Here is a 21,304-nt window from a genome sequence, read left to right on the forward strand (position 1 = left end):
AGTAAAGTGACTGGTCCCAGGGCCCCCAGATACACACACCCTCCCTGTTGGTGAAGAATTCCTAATTCCTTCCCAGCTCTGCCACCTAAGGGCTCTAGGACTCTTGTAAGCAATGTGACCCCTACACCCATTTCCTTCTCTGAAAGATGGGGACAGGGACGCCCCCCTTCACCAGGAGCTGTGAGAATTCAGGAATGTGAACTGGCCTCTGCTATCCAGACAGTGAAGACACTGAGGGCTGACCCTGTTCTCTGCTCTGTAATCACCGATACACATACACGGGTGAGAACCATAAACTTTTATTAATGGAAAATGGAATGCCTCATTAACAGAAACCTTGTCTTAAAAATGGCAGAACAAGAACACATTAAAAAAAAAAACCAGTGAATTCACATTGGATTGAGCTACAACACGGTGGCAGGATTTGCTTTTGCTTCTTAAAAGATTCCACAAGTTCAAGGTAACTCTGCTAAGAGTTCAACAGTACGTCTGTTCGCCTACCAGGACACGTGGAGGGGTGGGGTCTAGTAGTGGCGGGTGAAGTGGGGGTATGGGTGGGGGTGGGGGTCTCTGTTGCCCCGGTCCTGGCCAGCCAGTCCGTCGCTGTCGAGGCCTCCGGCAGGCACCACGTCACCCTGAGTGTGCCCGCCGTGTGCAAAGCCGCCTCGCCTAGGAACAAAGGCATACATGTGTTCTCATCGTGTCACCTTGCAGCAGTGGGCTCAGAGCCCCCTGGCTTTTTCCAGAAGAGAAAATTCACAACCACAGGTTGCCTTCTGGGGAGGACTGTTAGTTGCATAAATTGTCAAGGGCTGCTATGGGAGTGTTTTCAAAACACTCAACCAGAAAGCTGATCAAGGATGCAGAAAGTGAGAGGAACTGAGGAGCGAGAAGAAATCAATTTTATGGGCAGACAAAACTTACCCCGATATTCCGCCCCGATCTGCCATGTGCCCAGGGCCTGAAGGTCCAGACAGGCCCCTCTCACCACCTGGAAGAGAAGGAAGAGTCTGCGAACACTCCCTTCTCGGAAGCCCTGGGAAAGCTGGGGGAACCCTGGCCACGCCCCCAGACCTCCAGGCGGGGGTCCGCCCATACCTTGCCACCGCGAGTGCTCCCGGCCCGCTGTGTCCGCGTCCACTGTGCCCGGCCAGGTGCGCTCCTGATGTTCCTCCAGCCTCTGGCTGTGCTCCGACCAGTCACGGCCACCCCTTTGCCAAAACAAAAGGCAGACACACAAAGGTCCCACTATGCCTCCAGGGAGAGGCTGTGGCTGTGGCTGGGGGATTGTGCCTTCCTGTTAAGAGTTTCTGAGAGAAGTGGGCAAAGAATGGGAAGAGACACTTCCCCAGAGAAACACATGTGGCCAGTAAGCACATGAGTAGGTCTTCAGTACAGCTAACGTCACAACCACTTGACCCGTCAGGAGGGCTACTATCAAACAGACAGATGATGGTGGCAAGTGCAGGTGAAGACACGCAGACACAGGGATCCTCACACCAGGCTGCTGGGAATGGGAAACGGTGCAGCCTCATTGGAAAATAGCACAGTGGTCCCTTGAAACGTTAAATGTAGAATGGCCATGTGACCCAGCGATTCCACTCCAAGGTGTCTGAGACGGGTAAACCTTCATTTACAGAAAAACTTGTACACCAACCACCCCAAAGTGGAGACCACCAAAGTGTCCATCAACTAACTCATGAACAGATACAAAAAACGTGGTCCCTCCATACACTGGGAGATTCATCAGCCTGGAAAAGGAGAAAAGCCCTGACATTCTCTCCAACACGGATGCACCTTGAGGACATGATGCTCACTGAGAGAAGCTGACACAGACAGTGTGTGATTCTACTGATGGGAAACGTCTAGAACAGGCCCATCCAGAGAGACAGAAAGTGGGTTAGTGGTTGCCAGGGAGATGGGGAGGGTCTGCTGATGGGGGCTTCTTTTGGGGGTGATGTAAATGCTCTGAAATGGGTTGCAATGATGGATGCATGGCTCGATGGATCAACTGAAAGCCATCCAACTGTGCACTTTCGACAACGAACCGCACAGTGTATCCTGAAAGAGCTGTTTCAGACAGAAACCCTGGGAGCTGACAATCCAAACCCAGTCCCCATGCGCAGGTGCAGCCACCTGGTCCCAGGCCTGTGACAGCCGCCCGGTCCCATGGTGACGCAGCTCCACACAGCCTGCTGCCAGAGCACGAGCTTGCCCCTTTACACTGAAGACAAAATGGCTGAACAACCTGAGAGAACTCAGTGTTAAGCAGGTCACTATCTATCCAACTGGCACCCTAGTCTTTGATCAACATCCGAAACACCCCTAGAGATGCGGCGGAGACTTCTGGTGATTGTGACACCAGCCTGACAAGATACCTAGACAACTCTGGAGAACAGGGCCGAGGGAAGCTTCTCTACTACCATCAGGGGACAAGCCTCAGACAGCCTTAGGGCTACCTGCTTCAGCAGCTGGGGCCTGCGATAGGGACCTTCACACCTAGGGCTGACACTGTTCCAGGTGACCTGGCAGGTACATACACCTGGATCACTCTCACAGAAGCCAAGCTGGGACCAAGTGAGGGCAATGATGCCCCCAGTGAGGCTTGGCGTGGCCTGCCTGCTAACCTGGGTGGAGGTGGCGGCCCCCGGCCCTCGCTCATCCTCTTGTCGGAGCCGTAGCCGCCCCAGCCGTCTCGGGAGTCGCGGGCGTGGCGCTCTGGTGGTCCTCCATGGCTGTGGCGCTCGTCTGAGTAGTGCTGGAAGGCGCAAGAGGGACAGGGCGACTCCAGCCTCACTGTTCCTGGATAGGCCTGTGTTAGGCCCACACTCTGGGTCTGGTCAACCTGCAGACCCTGCCACCCAAGAGGACCTGCCCAGGCCCCTTCCGACACTTCTTGATCCCTTCCTCGAGAACCCTGAGCACCCCTAAAGCTCCATCACTGAAGCACATGAAGGACCAGAAGAGGGCCCCCTGGCCCTGTGAGCATGGAGAGTTCCAGGCTCTGGGTCCACCAAGACATCACTCAGACCCATCGTCCCTGAAGAGGACAAACACCTGCTCCTTGCTGGTGACAGGAAGCTCCCCCTACACTGCCAGGGCAGGTCAGTGCCCTCAGACCCCCTAGCTCAGTACTGTGGAGGCCTGAAAGCCAGCAATGCTGGTGGGAATGGTTCAGTGCCCCTGGCCAACCAAGTCAGTGCTCTGGAAGCCAGCACATCTTGGGAGCAAGAGAGGCTATGTATTCTTTCACCACCCTTGCCGCCCCCCGACCCCATTTAGACAGCCACAACTCTGATGCTGCCCCCACCTTTCTTGTGGGGGCGGCATCCGCTCTCCTCTGAGCTGACACCCAAGGGCACCTGCAGGCCCTCAGACAGAGGTACCCACCCCAGTACCTGACAGGGATGCCCTAAAACATAGGCTAAATGACCCCCAGCAGGCTGCTAAGCCCCCGTTTGGGACGTCCCATGTGTCTAGACTGGAAGGCACTCTACATAAACAAGACAATCAATCCTCATTATTCACTTCCTATTGAATAAGATGAAGAACAAGCCCTATGTATTTAATGGCCACGTCTGCCCACTGCACAGAAGCAGCCACGCTCCCAGCCTAAGGTCTGGCTTTTACTCACCTGCCCATCTCGCTCTCCCATCACTGACCTTGAACCTTCCCTCCTGCAAAACAGAAGTATCTCATTCCAGTGGCAGCTGACGGCTCTGACACTGCTGCAGACCACACGGAAGAGTCCGACAACTGGGGTACTTATCCTCTTTCACCACATGAGAACAGTTAATTGATTGACAGGCCTGAAAAAAGAGCTGGCTGGCAGCTCCCTGGGGGTAGGAGTGAAGTCGGAGCCTAAGAAAGTGGGGAGGAAGGTTTTACTGAACTAAAATCCCTCACAGGGGTCTCAGAAGTAGAGATCCAACCCACGAAGCCAATGCCAAATTAATCTGTGGCCTGGTGACAAACTGGGTAATAAGAAAGCCTTGGCGGTCTTAACCTCTGGTATGATCTGACCCACGTGACTAACACATCGGAAACCAAGTCTGGCCATGATTAAATAAATGAGTGGTGTCTCAGCCTATCTTCACCCCCATCTCCCTTCCCTCATGGAGGAGCTAATAAGCAGTGAAATGGCTCAAGGATATGCAGCCTGGGGAAGCACAATGAGAAACCTAAAGAGAAAATGCTTAAAATGGAAAATCAAGGTCTGCCTTTCTAAAAAATGAGATAGTCTTCATTATAAGAGGCATTGCCAAAAAAAAAAAAAAAAATTACATCCCCAGACCCTTAAAACACAAAGCAGGCCTGACAGGGCCACTGCCACATCCTGCAGTCAGCCCCCTTGGTGCAGGCTGGCTCGGGCCCCATGCGGGTCAGTGACCCCTGCAGATGGCTCCAGTGGATCATGGCCTTTCTCTAAACCGCTTCCTCATCTGTAAGAATGAGGAGGCTGGGCCATGACCTCCCCTCCGCAAAGACCTGTGCTCCAGTGCAACTCCTACCAGGGGAGGGACAAAAGGAAGAGTGGCCATGGAGACCCCAGGGAGCTATGCAACCCAGAGCCTGGGGCCCATCCATCATAAGAGGACAGTGCATGAAACACACACCAAGAGGCCTTCCCCTTAGTCAAAGCGAAAATGCCCTAAGGGACCACCGATTCCCACATCTTGCTCAAGGTCTGTCTCTAAATCCCACGTGTGGCAGTCACTAGGAACCTCCCAGCACAAGAAGAGATGGAGACCCATCTGCTGGAAGGGGGCGGGGCACTGACCTGTCAACTACATGCTCCTGGTACCGACCCCGGTCACGGTGGTCGAAGTGGTGGAAACGGTGATCAGGCCGAGGGAAATCCGGGCGGTACCTGTCCTCCATGGCCATGCGCTTTCCTTCTGGCCAATATGCGTCATCTCGCCTGTTTTTCATTTTAAAAAAGGTGCAAACTTCACTTATGAGAGAAAATGAGGGGAAAAAAGCAAGAGGGTAGAGGTGGAATGCTCTCTCCAGACACAGTCATCATTTAAAATGTCCTGCAGGGCTAATCTCTAACCATTCAGTCATTATCGCTTTCATCTGATATATTAAAACCCCCAAACTACAAAAAGGCACCCCAGCATTCTCATTTGACAGTCCTGAAAGAAGAACCACTGTGAATTAATTGTATCACAAGGCTGTTAATACCTTGATCCCCACAAGAGCTCAAATGCAAGTGAAATGAAATATTTGATTCTCCGGAAACAACGTTCCCAGTTACCACATTTTCAACTCTTCATCTATGGTAACCTGAACTTCCCTCCGCACTTTTCAGAAGCAAAGGGAATTAGACTGGGTGATAGTGAACTACACACAACTTGGGATGGTCTCCAATTATCTTCTTCCTGATTTTTACAGAAAATTAGGCTCAAAGGTGGTGGGGTGATGGGAAACTGTCAGTTAAGCAGCTCAGAGAAGGCGGAGAGAGATAAACCTCCTTTCTTAGAGGAAGGCAACCTGCTTTTCCCCAGCACCGACTCTGTGCCTCTCACTCCAGGAGGACATGTGAGCTCGAAGGAGATGCCAGGGAACACGGCCTAACGCATGCCTGCCTGTTTCCTTCCCACTAGACAGTGTCAAGCTCCCCCAGGAACCACAGCGCCAATGAAAGGACTGCCAAAGCGAGAGCATCACCAAGCCTCCAGCAAGTGGCAGCTCTGAGCTCTGCCCAGGTGTCCATCTTCAGCACCCCCAGATCCCCACACCAAGGTGATGCAGCCACCCTCTGCTCTGGCTGTGGCCTTACCGCCCGATGTCGTAGGGCCTCCTAACCACCGACCGCCGCTCCTGCTCATAGCGCAGCTGCTCCTGCTGGTGCCGCAGCTCTTCACGCTCCCGCTGGATGCGCTCCTGCTCACGCCGGCGCTCCCGCTCCACACGCTCCCGTTCACGCTCCAGCCGTTCACGCTCCAGGCGCTCCCGCTCCAGGCGCTGCCACTGGCGGTCAAGCTGCTCGCGTTCCCGCTCCAGCCGCGCCTTCTCCTTGCCCTCGTGGAAGGCCTCCAGGCGCTGCTCCCGCTCCCGCTGCTCACGCTCTCTGCAGACACAGGACGGCCACCCTGACTTTCCCACATGGTGGCGCCCGGGCACCGAGGTCCTCAGAGGGAGCCTGGACACATCAAGCTCCTGAATGTGACCTGGCTGCCCCCTCACAGGCTCCAACCCGCCCCCTGAACTGCTCTGATCGTCCAGAAACCCTAAACTCTATCCTTTCCCCTTCTCCAACTAGTAAAACCGGGGTGAGCTGGAAGGGAGGGATGATGGCGAGTAGACACAGAGCCTCAGGTCCAGACCAAAAGGACCTGCTCAAAGAGCCCCAGAACGAAACCACAGGAAAACAAGGGCAGAAAAGTAAAAAAAAGCAAAGGATAACTGCTACTCTGAAGTTCCCGAGCAGAGAAAACCCTGGAGACACGGACGACAGCCACTGTCCCTGAGAGACAACTCATATCTCTTTTGTCACCCCTTCCCTCTCCAAGGGTGTATGTCTAACGTGGCATTTTGAAAGGGACCTAAGATGGTGTGGGGACAGGAGAAAGCCAGGCACCAGTGAAAGGATCACAGGTCTTGACCCTCGGCCACCACACACAGAAGCTGGCGAGGGAGCTGGGGATGGCCCCTGCTTTCCTCACTCACTCCCAGGGCACCAGGGAAGGCTCTACACCAAGGGCAAGCCAGCTAGAAGTGAAACATCTTCAAATGGGTCAAGAAACTCTTGACTTTCTAAAGTCCACATGCAGAAGCTGTTGATCCAGTTTGGTGGGGAAGACTGAGGTCTCAACCCAAGAGACCCTCCTGTCAAAGCCACAGGCGGCCTGGGTACACATGCTACCTGGGCCAGGGCACGACTTCAGCCAGAGATGCTGCTGAGCACAAACAGGCTTGGATGACTGTGCTGGGACGACTACGTTGTGCAGTGGGTTGGTGCAGCAAGGACAGCAGGGGGCCAGCAAGCCCAGGTGACTGGCTTGGGAGGAAGGGCAGTCCCCCCGAGAAGAGACCCCACTCACCGCCGTCTCTCTGTCTCTCGGATCTCCCGCTCCCGCTGCCTCTGGCGCTCTCGCTCCCTCTGCTCTTTGATTTTATCAAATGACAGGATGTCTCTCTTCTCCTTGCTTTCTGACTTGCGATCCTGACTCTTTGAGCTCTGTTGACCAAAATTGGCTTATTAATGTCAGGGAAATGATGATGACAAACATACGATGCAAGTAAAATTAGCATGTCTTAAGAACCTTGGGTCCCCTGGGGTTTACAGGGAGGCCCCCAGCACGGGTTGCCTCACACTGCCTGAGTTTTGACGCTATGGCCTTGCTTTCAAATCTTGCAAAGGGCATTAATGAAAGAGGTAGGGGAAAACCTCAGCAAGCAGTTTCTCTGGAGTTGCAGAGCCAAGCGCTCTGCATTATCTACAGCAAAACCAGGCTCCCCAGAGGCACAGGGCAGGTACACAAGCCATCACAGCAATCCCTCTGCTTAGTGGGGTCACCCCTCGACTGCTGGTTCAGGCCTCAGGCAGGAGGCCTCAATACAGATTAAGCCAAAGGCCCACAAGTGTAAACCAGCACTCTAGATAAAGCAGAGTACTGTGAGCACTTCTGTGCTCTTCCATTTCTGGGAGAAGGTAGGAAACACTGACAAATGACTTCCATGCTGGGGCTCTCCAAGGCTGGGGCTCCCACACTGGCCACAAGCCAGCCTCTCCTGGAGGGTTTCGTGTAACTCAGAACCCAGGGCCTCCTGTGGACCCACTGCCTCACAATTCCCAGGGAAGGAGCCTGGGACACATTTTTTAAAAAGCTCCTCAGCAGTCTTTTCTTAACTGGCTCACAGAGGGGCAAAATATCAATGAAAAACAAAGCAATCCAAAAGAAAGAAAGTCAAAGTTCATAACCAAACATTTCACTGAAGAGTGAAAAAAAAGGAGGGGACGCAGAAACCTGTCATGACAAGGACAGGCTCACAACCCTAAACACTGCAATGATCTGCAAGGAGGGCAGAATTGGGAGTCTGAGCACACACTGCAGGCTGGAGAAGGGAAAGACAGACAGCCTGGGTCCTGAGGTACAGGTGTCACCTGCAAGGGAGGGTGGCGTGGCAGTGGTGGGGCGAGAAGTGTGTGTCTCGCATTGGGTTCCCAGGTCCACAGCCTGCCCTAGTCACTTCTTAGTGGCCTGGCACATGCCAGTGTCCTCCACAACCTTTCTGAAAGGCACTCAATGAGCATCTACCACAACAAACAAACAATGTGTCTGCAGCTCTGGACCTGCCCTGACAAGTGGCATACCCACAAATGCTGTATTCAGAGGGGACGAGGAGACAGCCAAGTGTCCGTCAGCAGGGGACTTGGTCAAAATGACCGCGGTACATCCACAGCTCAGTAATAGAGCTTCACGAGGAAAAGGACACCCCCCCCACACACACACCTGGATGGATTTCAGGAATACTATGCTGAGGGCAAAGACCAATCTCAAGGTCATGGTTGTATGATTTCATTCACACACATTCTCAGGACACCATGTTAGTGACAAAAAACCGGTTACAGGCTTCCAGCGCTGAGGATGGACTGGTGGGGTGGGGCAACATTACAGGGGTGTCCAAGAGGAGATCTCTGTGCTGAGGGACCAGGTATACACGTGGACTGCAGTGGCAGGACTCAAGTCTACACTGGTGACAAAGTGTCCTGGTGCTGCCCCACCTCCACACAGTTAACTGGGACAGAACCACGGCAGGTTCTTGGGCCCTCTGTACTATCTCTGACAACTTCCTATGAATCTGTAATCACTTTGAAATTTGAACTTTAAAGCCGACCTTTTTGTCTCATACATAAAGCTCCACAAGACAGCACAGATGTGCACAGCAGCAAGTCCAAGGAGGCCCAGGCCCCACGGTGTTGTACATGTAGGTATGCAAACGGCAGGTGCACTGGCCACTGAGCGGGGCCCGTGCAGAGTAGAGGCTTCCGCTTTGCTTACCTCGTCTCTTTCTGTACTAGTTGTATTTCTTATCAAGTTTACATGTTTGTTTGTTTAACATCAGTTATCTGGCTGGTGAGATTATTGGCCTTCCTTGGTTTTTCTCTGTATTTTATGATTCTCCTCAGGGGAACATAGCACTGGGAACTGCCACTTTATGGACCCCAAGTGCTCATTTCAAAATTATGCCTCAACATCATAAAGTGCTCTTGGGTGAACACTGCTAGCTCTGTACTCACTAAAAGGGCACTGCTCTCCTCGCTAATGTTTTAGTTAGAACCTTCAGCTGGGAAGCAAAGGGTTCAGTCTGCCAGAGTGGAAAAAGTAAACCAAGAAGCAAGAAGCTTGTCCTGTGGTGCAGGCCACACAGGCAGCGGAGCTCACTCTCTGATCATGGAAGACAGGCAGGTGGGCTTGACTTGTCTGTTTGGTTAATTTAATAAAAAACTATAAAAGTAGCTACAGAAAATGAGCAGAACCTCTCTTGCCCATTCTATCCAGTTCATGAATCAGCTCTCCTGGAAGATGGTACAGAATAACAGGATTGGCAAAGGATCAACATGTTTATGGGCTACAAACACAGTTAAGGATTGTTTTAGAGTAAGTTTCAGAACCCAATCCGTGTATGTCCACAGTCTAGTTATTAATAGCAACATGTCTCCTAAGTACTTCAAAGAACCTTAACGTTTCAAGGGTGAAACAACGCTGTTCTCCTAACACAAATCGATGTGGTTGTTAAACCGTCATTGGAACTGGCCGGACTTGAGAGGGCAGGGGCAATACTCACTCTCTCTTTTGACCTGCTTGTGGTTTTCACACTGATGACAGGCTCCCCTTTGGATTTATCCATCACAACAGTTCGTTCCATTCCTCTGCTTCCTTTAGGAAAAAACACATCGTCTATGAATGCATGTCAACACCCTCCCTCCCCGACCACAGGTGGGCCCCAGGCTGACTGGGGGCTCTGGACACGCCTTCCACAGACTGCTGCTAAGCTCTGGAGCCTTGGTGCCCCCACTCGTCTCTCCGATGTGATAACAAGCGCTGCTGACATGGCAACATTGGGTTTGAGGTGGCTGGTGTGCCCCGACTGGCCTTTACTCATCTGGGGTGATCTGTTCAACTCTTACAGCGTAAATGAGGATCAAAGTGCATTCTGCAATATGGGTGCAAACATCTGCCACCTGCGGGTTTCCTTTACCCCCACACTAAACCCCAGCAGCTTCAAGGAGAACCAAATCGGATGTGTGTTCCGCCCACACATCTTGGGGAGCTCTGCACAACCCAGGGCCCCATATTCCAAGTCAGACACTGCCTGTGGGCTCATGCGCCCTGCCAGATGGGTGAGCTCCCCTCATTCATCTCCCACAATGAAGGCTTCCAAACTGATTTTCCCTCAACGACACAGTTAGCAGGCTCTAACCACCCCAACAGTTACTGATTTAGGGACATTTACAATACTTGAGGAACATCTTAAAAAACATGCCTCTCTTGAAACTGCTGGCAAATTACCCCAAACACTTGAGATGTAACTTGTAATGTGCTGTACCAAATTCCCAGGCTCCAGATGGCTCGGTTTTGTTTGTTTTATTGGGTGGGGAGGGGAGGGGAGGATGCACACGTTGGTTTTATTTTTTCAACAAAGCGCTCTGTGGATTCATGCAGACCCGAAGGTCAGGGCACAATCAACTTTGATAAAATGACAACCGAGGTGGCATGCCCCAAGTGTGGCTGCTGCAATGGGTGTACATCCTCTGAGGTTTCCGTTTTCTATATTTTTCCTTCTTTTTTTTTTTTTTAAACTATATCTAGTTTTAACATAAATGCAGGAAAAACTTGATGACAGAAGAGCAGAATCTCATGGAATCAGTCACAGAAACCCAGGACACCTAGCTCTTGCAAATCCCACACTTTATTCTGCCAGAGACTCAGGGAAAGCAAATACCCAAGTCACTGAGCCGCCACCAAGAAACACAGACGCGGACCAGGAAAGCTCTATATCTCTGATGCTGCAGAGAAACTCCCTCCAGCCACTTCATCACAGAGGCTCTGGTGCTCTCAGCGCTTCCTGTACACAGCTCAGATCAGCAAAGGGCACCTGCCAGGCCCTCGCTCCACACGCCTACTCACCGCCCTTGCCATCTCTTCCCGTCTTGTCAACACATGACAGACTCATCACCTGATTTCGTGACTCTGGACCGATTTTCAGGTCCTGATTTCAGCTCGTTTTCGTCCTTCTCTTCCTTTTTAATGTCTTCGGGCTCTTTTTCCTCCTTTTTCTCCATCTTCTCTTCCTTCTTAATGATGGTTCTATGTACATGGAAACAGAGTCACCACACCTGAGCTCCTGAGAGTTCCACAGGAGCAGGTCATGCTTCCACACACAGCAAACCTGCCCGCTGGCAGCCAAAGGGGTAGAATTATTTGAAAACCATGGGAAAGATAATACCCTCCTCAGATATAGCCCCTTCCCACTGAAGTTTCCTGCTACACCTAGAAACCTGCTGGATGACACTGAAGGCTCACAGGGTGTTTTTCCCAAATGCTAAATGCACCAGTACATGAACAGACCCACAAGCAGACGTAAGAAACATTCCAACTGAATAGAAAAGCCTGTTAAAGACTAATTTCAAATGCTTCCTTTCTGTGGAATACTATTTTTAACTTTTGTAGGAAAAAAACACTTTTCCCAATAAGTAGAGTGTAAAACCAAATGGAGATTCAGCACAAAGATGGGTGGTGCCTGCCACATGAAGCAGCAGTTCCCACCCAGACCACCAGCACACCACACTCTGGGGGAGGTACAATGGCATGTGACATGTCAGCAAACATGAAAACCATTAGTACTATTTCAACTGAAGGCAATTTCCTGCTAAGCAGTCAAATACATCACGGCTGCCATTCAAACATGTCTCCCATATCCTCTACTGGTGTTCGTCTCAGTCCACGCTTACTGAATGCCCACTGCGTGCTAGGGTCCAGGCTGGGAAAACCAGGCCCCATGAGGTCTGCTAACAGGCATCCCCTGCCCTCTCTTCCCACCAAACAGGGAGGCCCGAGGAGCCCTCTTCCAGGTGCCCCTCAGCTCACCCTTCCTTCCTCCTAAACTTCACGCATGAAGCTGTCATCTTTAATTGGAACCACTCACTGCAAATGCTTGTAACATATTACTTTCCCTTTAAAACACAAAACACTATATATACAGCTCAAGTCTGCACCCTGAAACAGCCACCACGGATGCCTTTACTGTCAATCACGTGGCTCCGCCTCTCCTGGCTTTACATGAAGGTTCCTATAACCAAGACGCTCTCCAGTGATGCTCTAGGTTTCTTAAGACTGACACAGCAGGATGGTCCTTGTGCTGCTCTATCACACCTTCCAACCCATGCTCTGCCCGTCAAGCTATGCAGACACGCTGCACAGATGTGGGTCCTTTCACCTGCTGCACCACAGTCCTGTTATTCACCTGGTTCTCCGCTGACAGACTAGAGATTGCTTCCTGGTCACGAAGTGACTGCAAGAGAAGTCCCCAGGAAACACCTTTGACATGCTTCTTCCACTCTTGGCGTGGGAACCCTCTCCCTCCCAGCAGACCTAAAAAACATCTTGAAAGGAGATCCCTCCTACTTGTTCCAGACTCACATGCCACCTCTGAGACACAAAGGGACTTCTCAGTATCACAAAGTTAAGTGATTTCTTTTCTTCTTCTATTTTTTGTTTTTTGGTTGCATTGTGTGTCTTGTGGGATCTTAGTTCCCCGGCCAGGGACTGAACCTGGGCCATTGGCAGTAAAAACACAATAGTCCTAACCACTGGACCACCAAGGAATTTCCTAAAAAGCAATTTCTAAAACACTATATGCATATATACACCAAAAGTCTCAGCCCTGGGTAGTGGGATTACACTTTGATATCTGAATGCACTTTCTAAATGGCAATTTCATAAAAACTCATCCAAGACCAGCCCCCACTTCAGGAAAAGCTTCTCTATGTCCCTTAGGTTGATTACCATACCTAGAAATTCTCAAAACAAAACGTCAACAAGGGTGTCCACTGAAGAAAGAGTAAGATTAAATCAAATTATAAAATGCTCCTAGATCAACTATGTGAGAGCAGTCTGGTTTCAAACAACTTAAGCTTGTCACCCAGTTAAGTGCCCCTATACGGGGGAAAGACCCCCTGCTTGCCACAGGCCCATACCATTCCTTTCCCAGCTGTGCCTCCTTCCACGCAGAGCACAGACCTCACAGTATCATTCCAGTGGTTGTGGAATCCGCCTGACAAGGGGGCTTACACTCTCTTCCTTGCCCCTATGGCTTCCCGTGTTCTACCAAAATCGGTTTTCAGCACCACTGACAGGATATGTCTCTTCGGAGAAGTTGCCAATAAAGGTACCATCTCATCCCTAATACAAAAAGGCTCACCTCACATGCATTTCTCCAGGGTTTATGAATTCCAATTTGGCTATTTCATTTCCAATGAAGATCAACAAGAACATCTTTAAAAACTAAGTTTAACTTATGAATATAATTTTGCCCCAAGCATGTTTACTTAACCACAAATTTTCTTACATGAAAAAAAAGGGAGAGAAGAATGGAATTACAGAAGACTGACATTCTCAGCAAAGGATTCAACTTTTAGAGTGTAAGTGAACCTAGAAATGAACATAAATTGTGCTGCCAATACAAACTCACGGCAGATACTCTACCTCCTGAGAAAGGCACCCTGTCAGGCATGTCAACAGTCTACCTCCTCAAAAGACATAAACCTACTGTTTTGATAAAAGTATCAACAGGGAATGTCTGCTTTGAAAGATCTGTCCTTGTTTTCATCTTGATTAAAGATGCAGATCACCTCCTTTATAAAAATAGTACCTAAGACCCAAACTATAGTCCAAGGTACACCAGGATGGGTCAACTCACAAGTGCCCTGGGATATTTTAAATTTTGGAAACAAAGAAATATTCGCTGTATGTCAGATGCTAGGTGAACTAGGAGCTTTTGGTTACTCATCTCAATATGAAATCAGGCTATACTCCTTTGGGCACACTGGCTTTGCAAAGCTGGGCTTCTGAAGTTACTGTGATAAAATGTAAGAATTGCACAAAAATCAATGTGGATCAGGAAAGATTTCAAGGTTTGCAAGGCCGTGCAACAGCTCAGAATGTCAAGAATGAAGTAAAAATACTGATGACTCTTGAACAATGTGGGGTTTGGGGTGCTGATCCATCACATAGTCGAAAATCAATTTATAACTTCATCATCAGCCCTTCCTATCCACATGGTTCCACATTTGCAGTTTCAATCAACTCCGGCCCCACAGTGCTGTCGTTATTTACTCCTGAAAAAGCTCCCCGTGTAAGTGGACCCACTCAGTTCAAATTTGCCTTGCCAAAGGGTCTTTCAGTCTGGTATTTGTTTCAACAGGTTACTAACTTGTTTGAACATAAATCTCTGTGCTGTGCTCAGTCGTGTCTGACTCTTTGCAACCCCATGAACTGCATGCAGCCTGCCAGGCTCCTCTGTCCATGGGAATTTCCAAGCAAGAATACTGGAGTGACTTGTTATTTCCTCCTCCAGGGGATATTCCTGACCCAGGGATCGAACCCACATCTCCTGCATTGGCAGGCGGATTCTTTATCATAGCAAATTGCTGGCTCAGCAATTTGAAAATGAGTATTAAGATGCAAGAACCACCTGAGATTTAAATGAGGAGCTGGTGACCCTGTGGCTGCCACTTGCCACCCTCCCAAGAGAAAGGTTTTTAAAAAGCACCTTACTTTTCAACTTTGATCTCCACTGAATGATGTCTGTCAACACTAGACAATTTTTCCTTCTTCACTTCGCATTCTTTTCTGTCAGACAGTTTTTTCCCAGAAGGTTCATTTTTGGCCTAAAATACAACATAGACAGAACTGGCTCAGGGACCAGGTCTTCTGGCCTGTGAATCCTGCAAGTTCCAGCAGCAAGGATGGCCTTACCTTCTCAACAGAGATCATCCTTCCGTGAAGCTCAGTTCTGTGGAGATGGCTGATACACTTTGTGGCCTCATCAGATGTTGACATGGTGACAAACCCATAGCACCGGGCCCCAGGACTGCGGGCATTGGTCACCACTTTGGCTCCAACAACCTTCATGAGAAAGGGTACTCTTATTTTCTCATAAAAATAACCACACTATGTGTCAAAAATTACCAGCAATTAATTGATCATCAGAATTATTTCTACTTGTTTGCACTTTTCTGAAATTGTTGTTCCTTGCAAGGATTTATTAAAGTACTTCGAATTAATCCTGACCTATCAAAATATAATTGCTTTTGATACAAGATCAGCTCTCACAATGACAATATAAATAAGAAAAGCTAAAGACAGACGTCAGTAACCACTTCAGTAACCTCAAGACAAATGAAACTGGAAATACAACAAGATGCAGCAAAAGAAGTTCTAAGGGGAAAGAAAGTTCATTGCAATGAATGCCCGCATCAAGACACAAGAAAAAACTCTAATAGACAATGAAAGGAATCAGAATGCAAACTAGTCACATATACCAGATACAGCTAACTAGCCATATATCATTAAAATCATGCAATGCAAAATCAAGCAGATAAAACAGGTACAAGCCACCCCCCAAAAAAAAAACACAGGGCACAGAGCAAGATGACAGATTTAAAGCCCATACCATACCAATGCTTGTGTCAAATGTAAATATTCCCGAAGGACATTCGAAATGAGGGCTGGGACACACAAAGAGCCTGAGACACGTGAGCCTGGGCTTCTGGCTCTGACCTCCTCTGACTCAGTTGGTCAACGAGAACAAGTTTGCTCCTCTCTCTGGACCTCCTGTATCCAGTTGTAAGATGGTGAGGGGACCCATGCCCCCTAGGGTCCCAGCAGACCCTGACATTCATGGTTTTCCACATAGGGATAGAGAACCACTGCCCAGCCTGCAAAGGGAAGCCCCGATATGTCCAAAGCACCCCACACAGGGCCGAAAGAGAAAGAGCCTCTGCTGAGGGGGACACAGATGTCAGTTCTCACATCAGAGAAGAAGCTCTGCCTTCTCCCCTCTCCTCAAGGTGAGGGGCTGGGTCATTTGAGCATCCCATCCAACTAATTAGCCATGCCAAGGCATCACTTCTGACGGGAGGTAAGCCCAAGTGAGAACAGACACCAAAGAAAGTGCCCAGTTCCCTGTCAGCGCCCCTTCCCCGATTCCCACCCCCAGCCATCAAGCTTCTTGCAGATCAAGCCTCTGTCTGCAAACCCAGTTCCAGGGCCCAGTTCCACTGCAGGGCCTTCCTGAGTCCTGCTGCCCTGGTCCGACGGCCAGGCAAACTCAACATTCAGGACTTGGCCTAAACGTCACATCCGCAGTGATAATCACTGAGTCCACCTTCAAAGTCTAAATTAGGTCTTTCTACCATACAATGATGGCAAGTGGTAATCTTCAATATACTTAAAAATAAATACATATGACATATTGCAGTAAGCTATTTTCCAGCAGATGTAAGACCTACAACAATGTCTTGTTATCTGTTTCAGCTTTACAATCAGCGAAAGTCGTTCAGTCATGTCTCTTTGAGACCCCATGCAGTTTTCCAGGACAGAATACTGGAGTGGGTAGCCTTTCCCTTCTCCAGGGCATCGTTCCAGAACAGGGATTGAACCCAGGTCTCCCTCACTGCAGACGGATTCTTTATCAGCTGAGCCACAAAGGAAGCCCAATAATACTGGAGTGGGTAACCTATCCCTTCTCCAGCAGATCTTCCTGACCCAGGAATCAAACCAGAGTCTCCAGCATTGCAGGTGGATTCTTTACCAACTGAGTCATCAAGAGAAGCCCAGTGCCCGATTGTAAATAAGTGAATAAATAGGTTTTGGCATAGTAGCATTCTACATCCTTTCAAATGCTTCTTCAGGTCTTGTCAGCTTCAATCCCTAACTTCTCATTGAGGAACAAAGCCCTAAGCAAAGGAATGATGACCGGGTAGCCAGGATGGCACAGTGGTCTGGAACCCCTGCCACTTCCTGCCGCTGAGTGGTACCCTGCTGACTTCTCCCATCCACCACGGACTCCCGGGAGGCCAGGAGGCTGCTTCATTAGCTAAGTCCAAGACTACAGAATCATTGTTCAATGTTCCTCAGTTTCTGAATTGTAGTATTCTCCTCCTGCCCCCGTGACCAGGAGTTGATTTATTTTTAAACCACCGTCCTGTTCAAATTCTCCAACTGTGTACTTAAGATGCTAGAAGATACATGGAGACCAACTTGTCACCTACTATTAAGGGGAAAATATTCAGCATGCTGGCTGTCAGTGTTTTTTTTCTAGTTTCTCCACGGCACGTGGAAACTTCCCAGATTAGGGATCGAACCTGTGTCCCCTGCACTAGAAGAAGATTCCTAACCACTAGACCACCAGGGAAGTCCAAGTTTCCAGTTCTGTATCGGCTAAAAGACAGTTTGTTCAAAAGAAGCTGGAAAGCACAGCAGGGACACAGAGATTGTAGTTTTACACACCTTCTCTGAGCAGCACCTACAGGTTGTCTGCTCCGCCTGTCATCCACTCACAACCAGGAGACAAGGTTTATTACCCACAACTGGTTAGGTTTCACTCACCTCCAAGATTTTGTTCTTGTCTATTTCTTTTCCCCCAACCGGAAATGAGAACCAATATGCCAAGCCCAGGGGGGTGGCAGCACATTAGGGGAGCATACCTTTCCATATTTGCTGAAGAGGTTCTTCAGATCTGTCGCTCGAGTTGTGGAAGACAGTCCACTGACCCAGAGATTCCTTCCAGAGCTATTGCTGATTCGACCTGCAGGGTGAGATGATTACACTTGGCCTCCTGAGACTGCAGCCCTCTCTTAAACCCTAACGCAATCCAACCTTGATTCCTCTGACTCAAGAATTTAGTTACTGCCAACACATGGGACAGAACATGAAAAATCTAGATCACAAAAAGTGAATTTTCTTACTCGAGGAATAATCACACCTATGTCAAATACAAACTGAAATGGCATTCAATGATCAGCTCATGACCAAGATAGCAGTTTCTAAAATTCTATCATTTTACAGGTAGAAAAATACCTGTCCTATAAAAGGACTTTCACTATTCCATAAATGACAATCTCAACAAAGATATCCATTCAGAAGTTCACCAACATTTAAAAATTAGTCTCTCAAGATATAGTTAGCAGCTGATTAATTCCCGTAATCCATAATAAAGGCAAGTACTGGATCCAAATTGTGGATTCCTGCAGACCCCTCCCTCCCAAAATAAGGGATCCATAGGTGACTCCCTAACATGTAAGTTGAATCATACCTTTTTCATCTTTAACGATTGGCTTTATATCTTTTTCTTCCTTAAAAGAGCTAGAGATAAAAGTTAGTATTACTCGTACAGGAAAAAATAAGAGAAATAAATCAAAAGTATGGTATGTGCTAAGACTGAATACCTACCAGAAAATTAGTCAGAAATAAAATTTTAACAGGCACCTTTGCAAGCTTATATTGGAAATCTCACCCCCCCAATACAATGACAGATTCTTAAAAATCAATTCTATTTAGCTGATGATAACACTTAACAATTTAAGAGCACAACCATAGCAGGTTGAGGAAAACAAAAGGAATTGAAATCACCCATTAAAAATACGCAAAGAGAAATCAAACATTCTTTAGAGGTAAACTACAATTGCATCAGTCTGGCTGGCCAATTGCAGAAACAACAGCTTATGTGTGTCATTAAACGACCAATGAAAAGGAGATAGCGTCTGGTCTAAAACCGAGAAAAAACAAACCTCATTTTCTGATCAGCGCCCTCACTGGCTGAGGACTCTTTAGGAGCCGGAGGGACTTCATTACAAGCTTCAAAAGCAAACTTCTTCACGTCTTCTTTGCTATCCCCGGGGTCCGGGCTTGAGGCTTCCAGGGGCGCTTCCGCGGCCTCCTCGCTACAGGCTTCCGCGTGCTCTGAGGCTTTACTACTCTGCTCAATTGGCTTCTCTAGCCCTACAGGCTCACAGTCCGTCCTCTCGTCATCGCCTGTCTGCTCCACGGGCTCCCTTTTCACTACCGCTAACAGGGTGTCTGCCTTGCTCGACTGAGCGTGTGCTGTTGACTCGTTGGCCAAATCTAAATCACCCTCCTCCGGATGGGCGCTGTCAAAAAGGTCCTCTTCCTCCGCAAGTTTTCTGTCTGGCCCCACGCTACTTGTTTCCTGTGCAAATGGCTGCTCCAGCTCGGAACCTTCTTCTTTTACTGGCTCAGATTTACAAGTTTCCCCCAAAATGTCGAGTATTTTCTCATTTTCTACGGATTTAACAGGAATAGAATGGCACAAGGTTTAATTACCAGGGAAATAAAGCAATCACAAATGCGGAACTGGCACGGCGGCCACACTAACACGAAGAGAACTGCTAGCTACACAGAGATTGGAAAACCCGCGGGTACACAAACTTAACACTGGTTACACTACCTGCACTCCGACCGACTGCTAGAGTAAGCCTCTATGCTACATGGAAGAGAAAAGGCCCCCACAGATTTAAGCACCTACAACCATGTGGCAGCTTCTCAACAGTCTCGTTCATGTTTTTGTTCAAGTATGGGTCTTCTTATTTTTCCAGTGTCCAAGGTGCTGAATCGAACGCGATCACCATTCAAGGACAGCTCGACCTTCAAATTTCTTTGAATTTCTTTTAACAGAACAGTCCAACAGGAAAACCAGAAATTTCCGCCGAAGGAAACAAATGCAGTCCAGAAGGGGAACAACACGTTGGATTTTCGTGGAGAAAGTCTGGTTCCTCTTCTGGAATTCAGTCACTTCTCAGGCAATCAGTGCCCTGACCACCGCTTTGTCCTACCTTCACTGCATTAATCTAAACGACTCCAGCAAATACTATAAGATCTGCTTCATGTGTAGAAATATATGGAAGAATCACCGGGGAAAAGGGGGCAGGGGAAGTACTCAAATGCCACTCTACATGGTTAGAGAGATGAAAGTCATCACTACATCTCACTTAACATATCTGACCTCCAGAAACCAGAACAGCACTTCCATAGATCTGGTGATACGAATGGGTTTCCAATCTCTGATCCTTGTACGATCTGGATTGTCCACCATTAAAATAATTCATAAGACCATAAAAAAAGCTTAAAATATATAAACAGCTTTAAAAGAAGAGTGGGAAAACTTTCAAACCATAACTGTTGTGTTTCTCTTATCAGTACCTGGCTCCAACAGAGGTTCTTCAATATCCTATTGAGAAAAAGAAAAGACAAAACTCACAGAGCACTTTAACGTTAGCCCGTCCAATCCCCCCTTGCAGTTAGGCCTCTGCATTTGGCAACAACTTCCCAGTCCAGGCAGAGATCACACAGATGACTGCTTTAGACATCACACCAGATCTGAGAAAAATCTTTCTCCCAACATGGAACTTTATGTGTAACTGGAACGTGTCAACAAAACCATTTCTCCACCCTGCTGGACAGCACTCCCTAACTTCACCCTGGACTGAAGACACTAGCTCCTGGCTTTGGGAGTCCGGCCCACCTATTTCTGCAGCCCTCCACCTCGCTTCCACCTTGTTTTGTCCATCCCTGCAATAGGCTCCAAAGTCTTCTTTACCCTTTCAACTGGCTAATTTGACTGGCTCGCCAGACCTCAACTCTGACAGAGAAACTCCTCTGGGAAGCCCTCTAGTGTTTGTGTAACCCATTCACCTGTACTCCTCCCTTCTGGTTACATTCTCGTTGGTCATTAACACCATGCCCACTAGGCTGCAAACCCTGACCCTGACAATTTAGCTCAACCGCTTATGCTCAGCATCCCACAGGACCAAAGTGCAATGTGTTGTTTACACACACACACACACACACACACTCTCTCTCACTCATTCTTTTTCACTGTGGAAAATTCACCACTCATGTCAGGTTTCCAGCCATGCAGCACCAGACAGTAACCTACCGAAGGTACTTTGAAGTCCAACGATGAAGCATCCAAAGTGTTCTCAAAGCCTTCGCCATCAACCTGAAAGAAAAAACACCAAGACTTCTTTGCAGAGACAGAATTATGAGTGCCAAGGCCCACACCTCACCACTTTCCAGGCCACCTACAGATCTGTTTTCTTCACAGTGCCAAACGCCATCTGCAAGCCCACTGCTGGATCCCAGTGGCTGCCCCTTAGCCACAGGGGATATGTCCCCAAAGTCCGGTGGCTATCTAAAACTTCAGACAGCACCAGACCTTAAACACCGTGTTTTTCCATACCAACAGACAGGAGTACATACACCATGGATAC

At 48.7% G+C, this 21,304-nt stretch overlaps 1 protein-coding gene across 2 annotated transcripts in view; it reads right to left on the reverse strand.

The window, feature by feature from the left end:
* Positions 1-283: 283 nt before the first annotated feature.
* Positions 284-21,304, reverse strand: part of SAFB2 (scaffold attachment factor B2) — a 27,213-nt gene continuing 6,192 nt past the window's right edge. Inside the window, exons 5-21 of one of the 2 annotated variants that reach the window (XM_055429512.2) lie at positions 20,971-21,033; positions 20,235-20,262; positions 18,806-19,316; positions 18,331-18,380; positions 17,723-17,823; positions 14,991-15,140; positions 14,790-14,902; positions 11,191-11,321; positions 9,799-9,890; positions 7,050-7,186; positions 5,786-6,076; positions 4,781-4,921; positions 3,635-3,677; positions 2,628-2,758; positions 1,099-1,211; positions 925-991; positions 284-669 (exon numbers count right to left, since the gene is read on the reverse strand). In XM_055429512.2, the coding sequence (XP_055285487.1) occupies positions 525-669; positions 925-991; positions 1,099-1,211; positions 2,628-2,758; positions 3,635-3,677; positions 4,781-4,921; positions 5,786-6,076; positions 7,050-7,186; positions 9,799-9,890; positions 11,191-11,321; positions 14,790-14,902; positions 14,991-15,140; positions 17,723-17,823; positions 18,331-18,380; positions 18,806-19,316; positions 20,235-20,262; positions 20,971-21,033 (2,307 nt within the window). In that variant the 3' untranslated portion in view covers positions 284-524. The other variant, XM_055429513.2, reaches the window with a different exon arrangement.

The sequence above is a fragment of the Moschus berezovskii genome, chromosome 8, assembly GCF_049115385.1.
Source record: "Moschus berezovskii isolate FMDL1 chromosome 8, NW_MosBer_1.0, whole genome shotgun sequence".
Lineage (NCBI taxonomy): Eukaryota > Metazoa > Chordata > Mammalia > Artiodactyla > Moschidae > Moschus > Moschus berezovskii.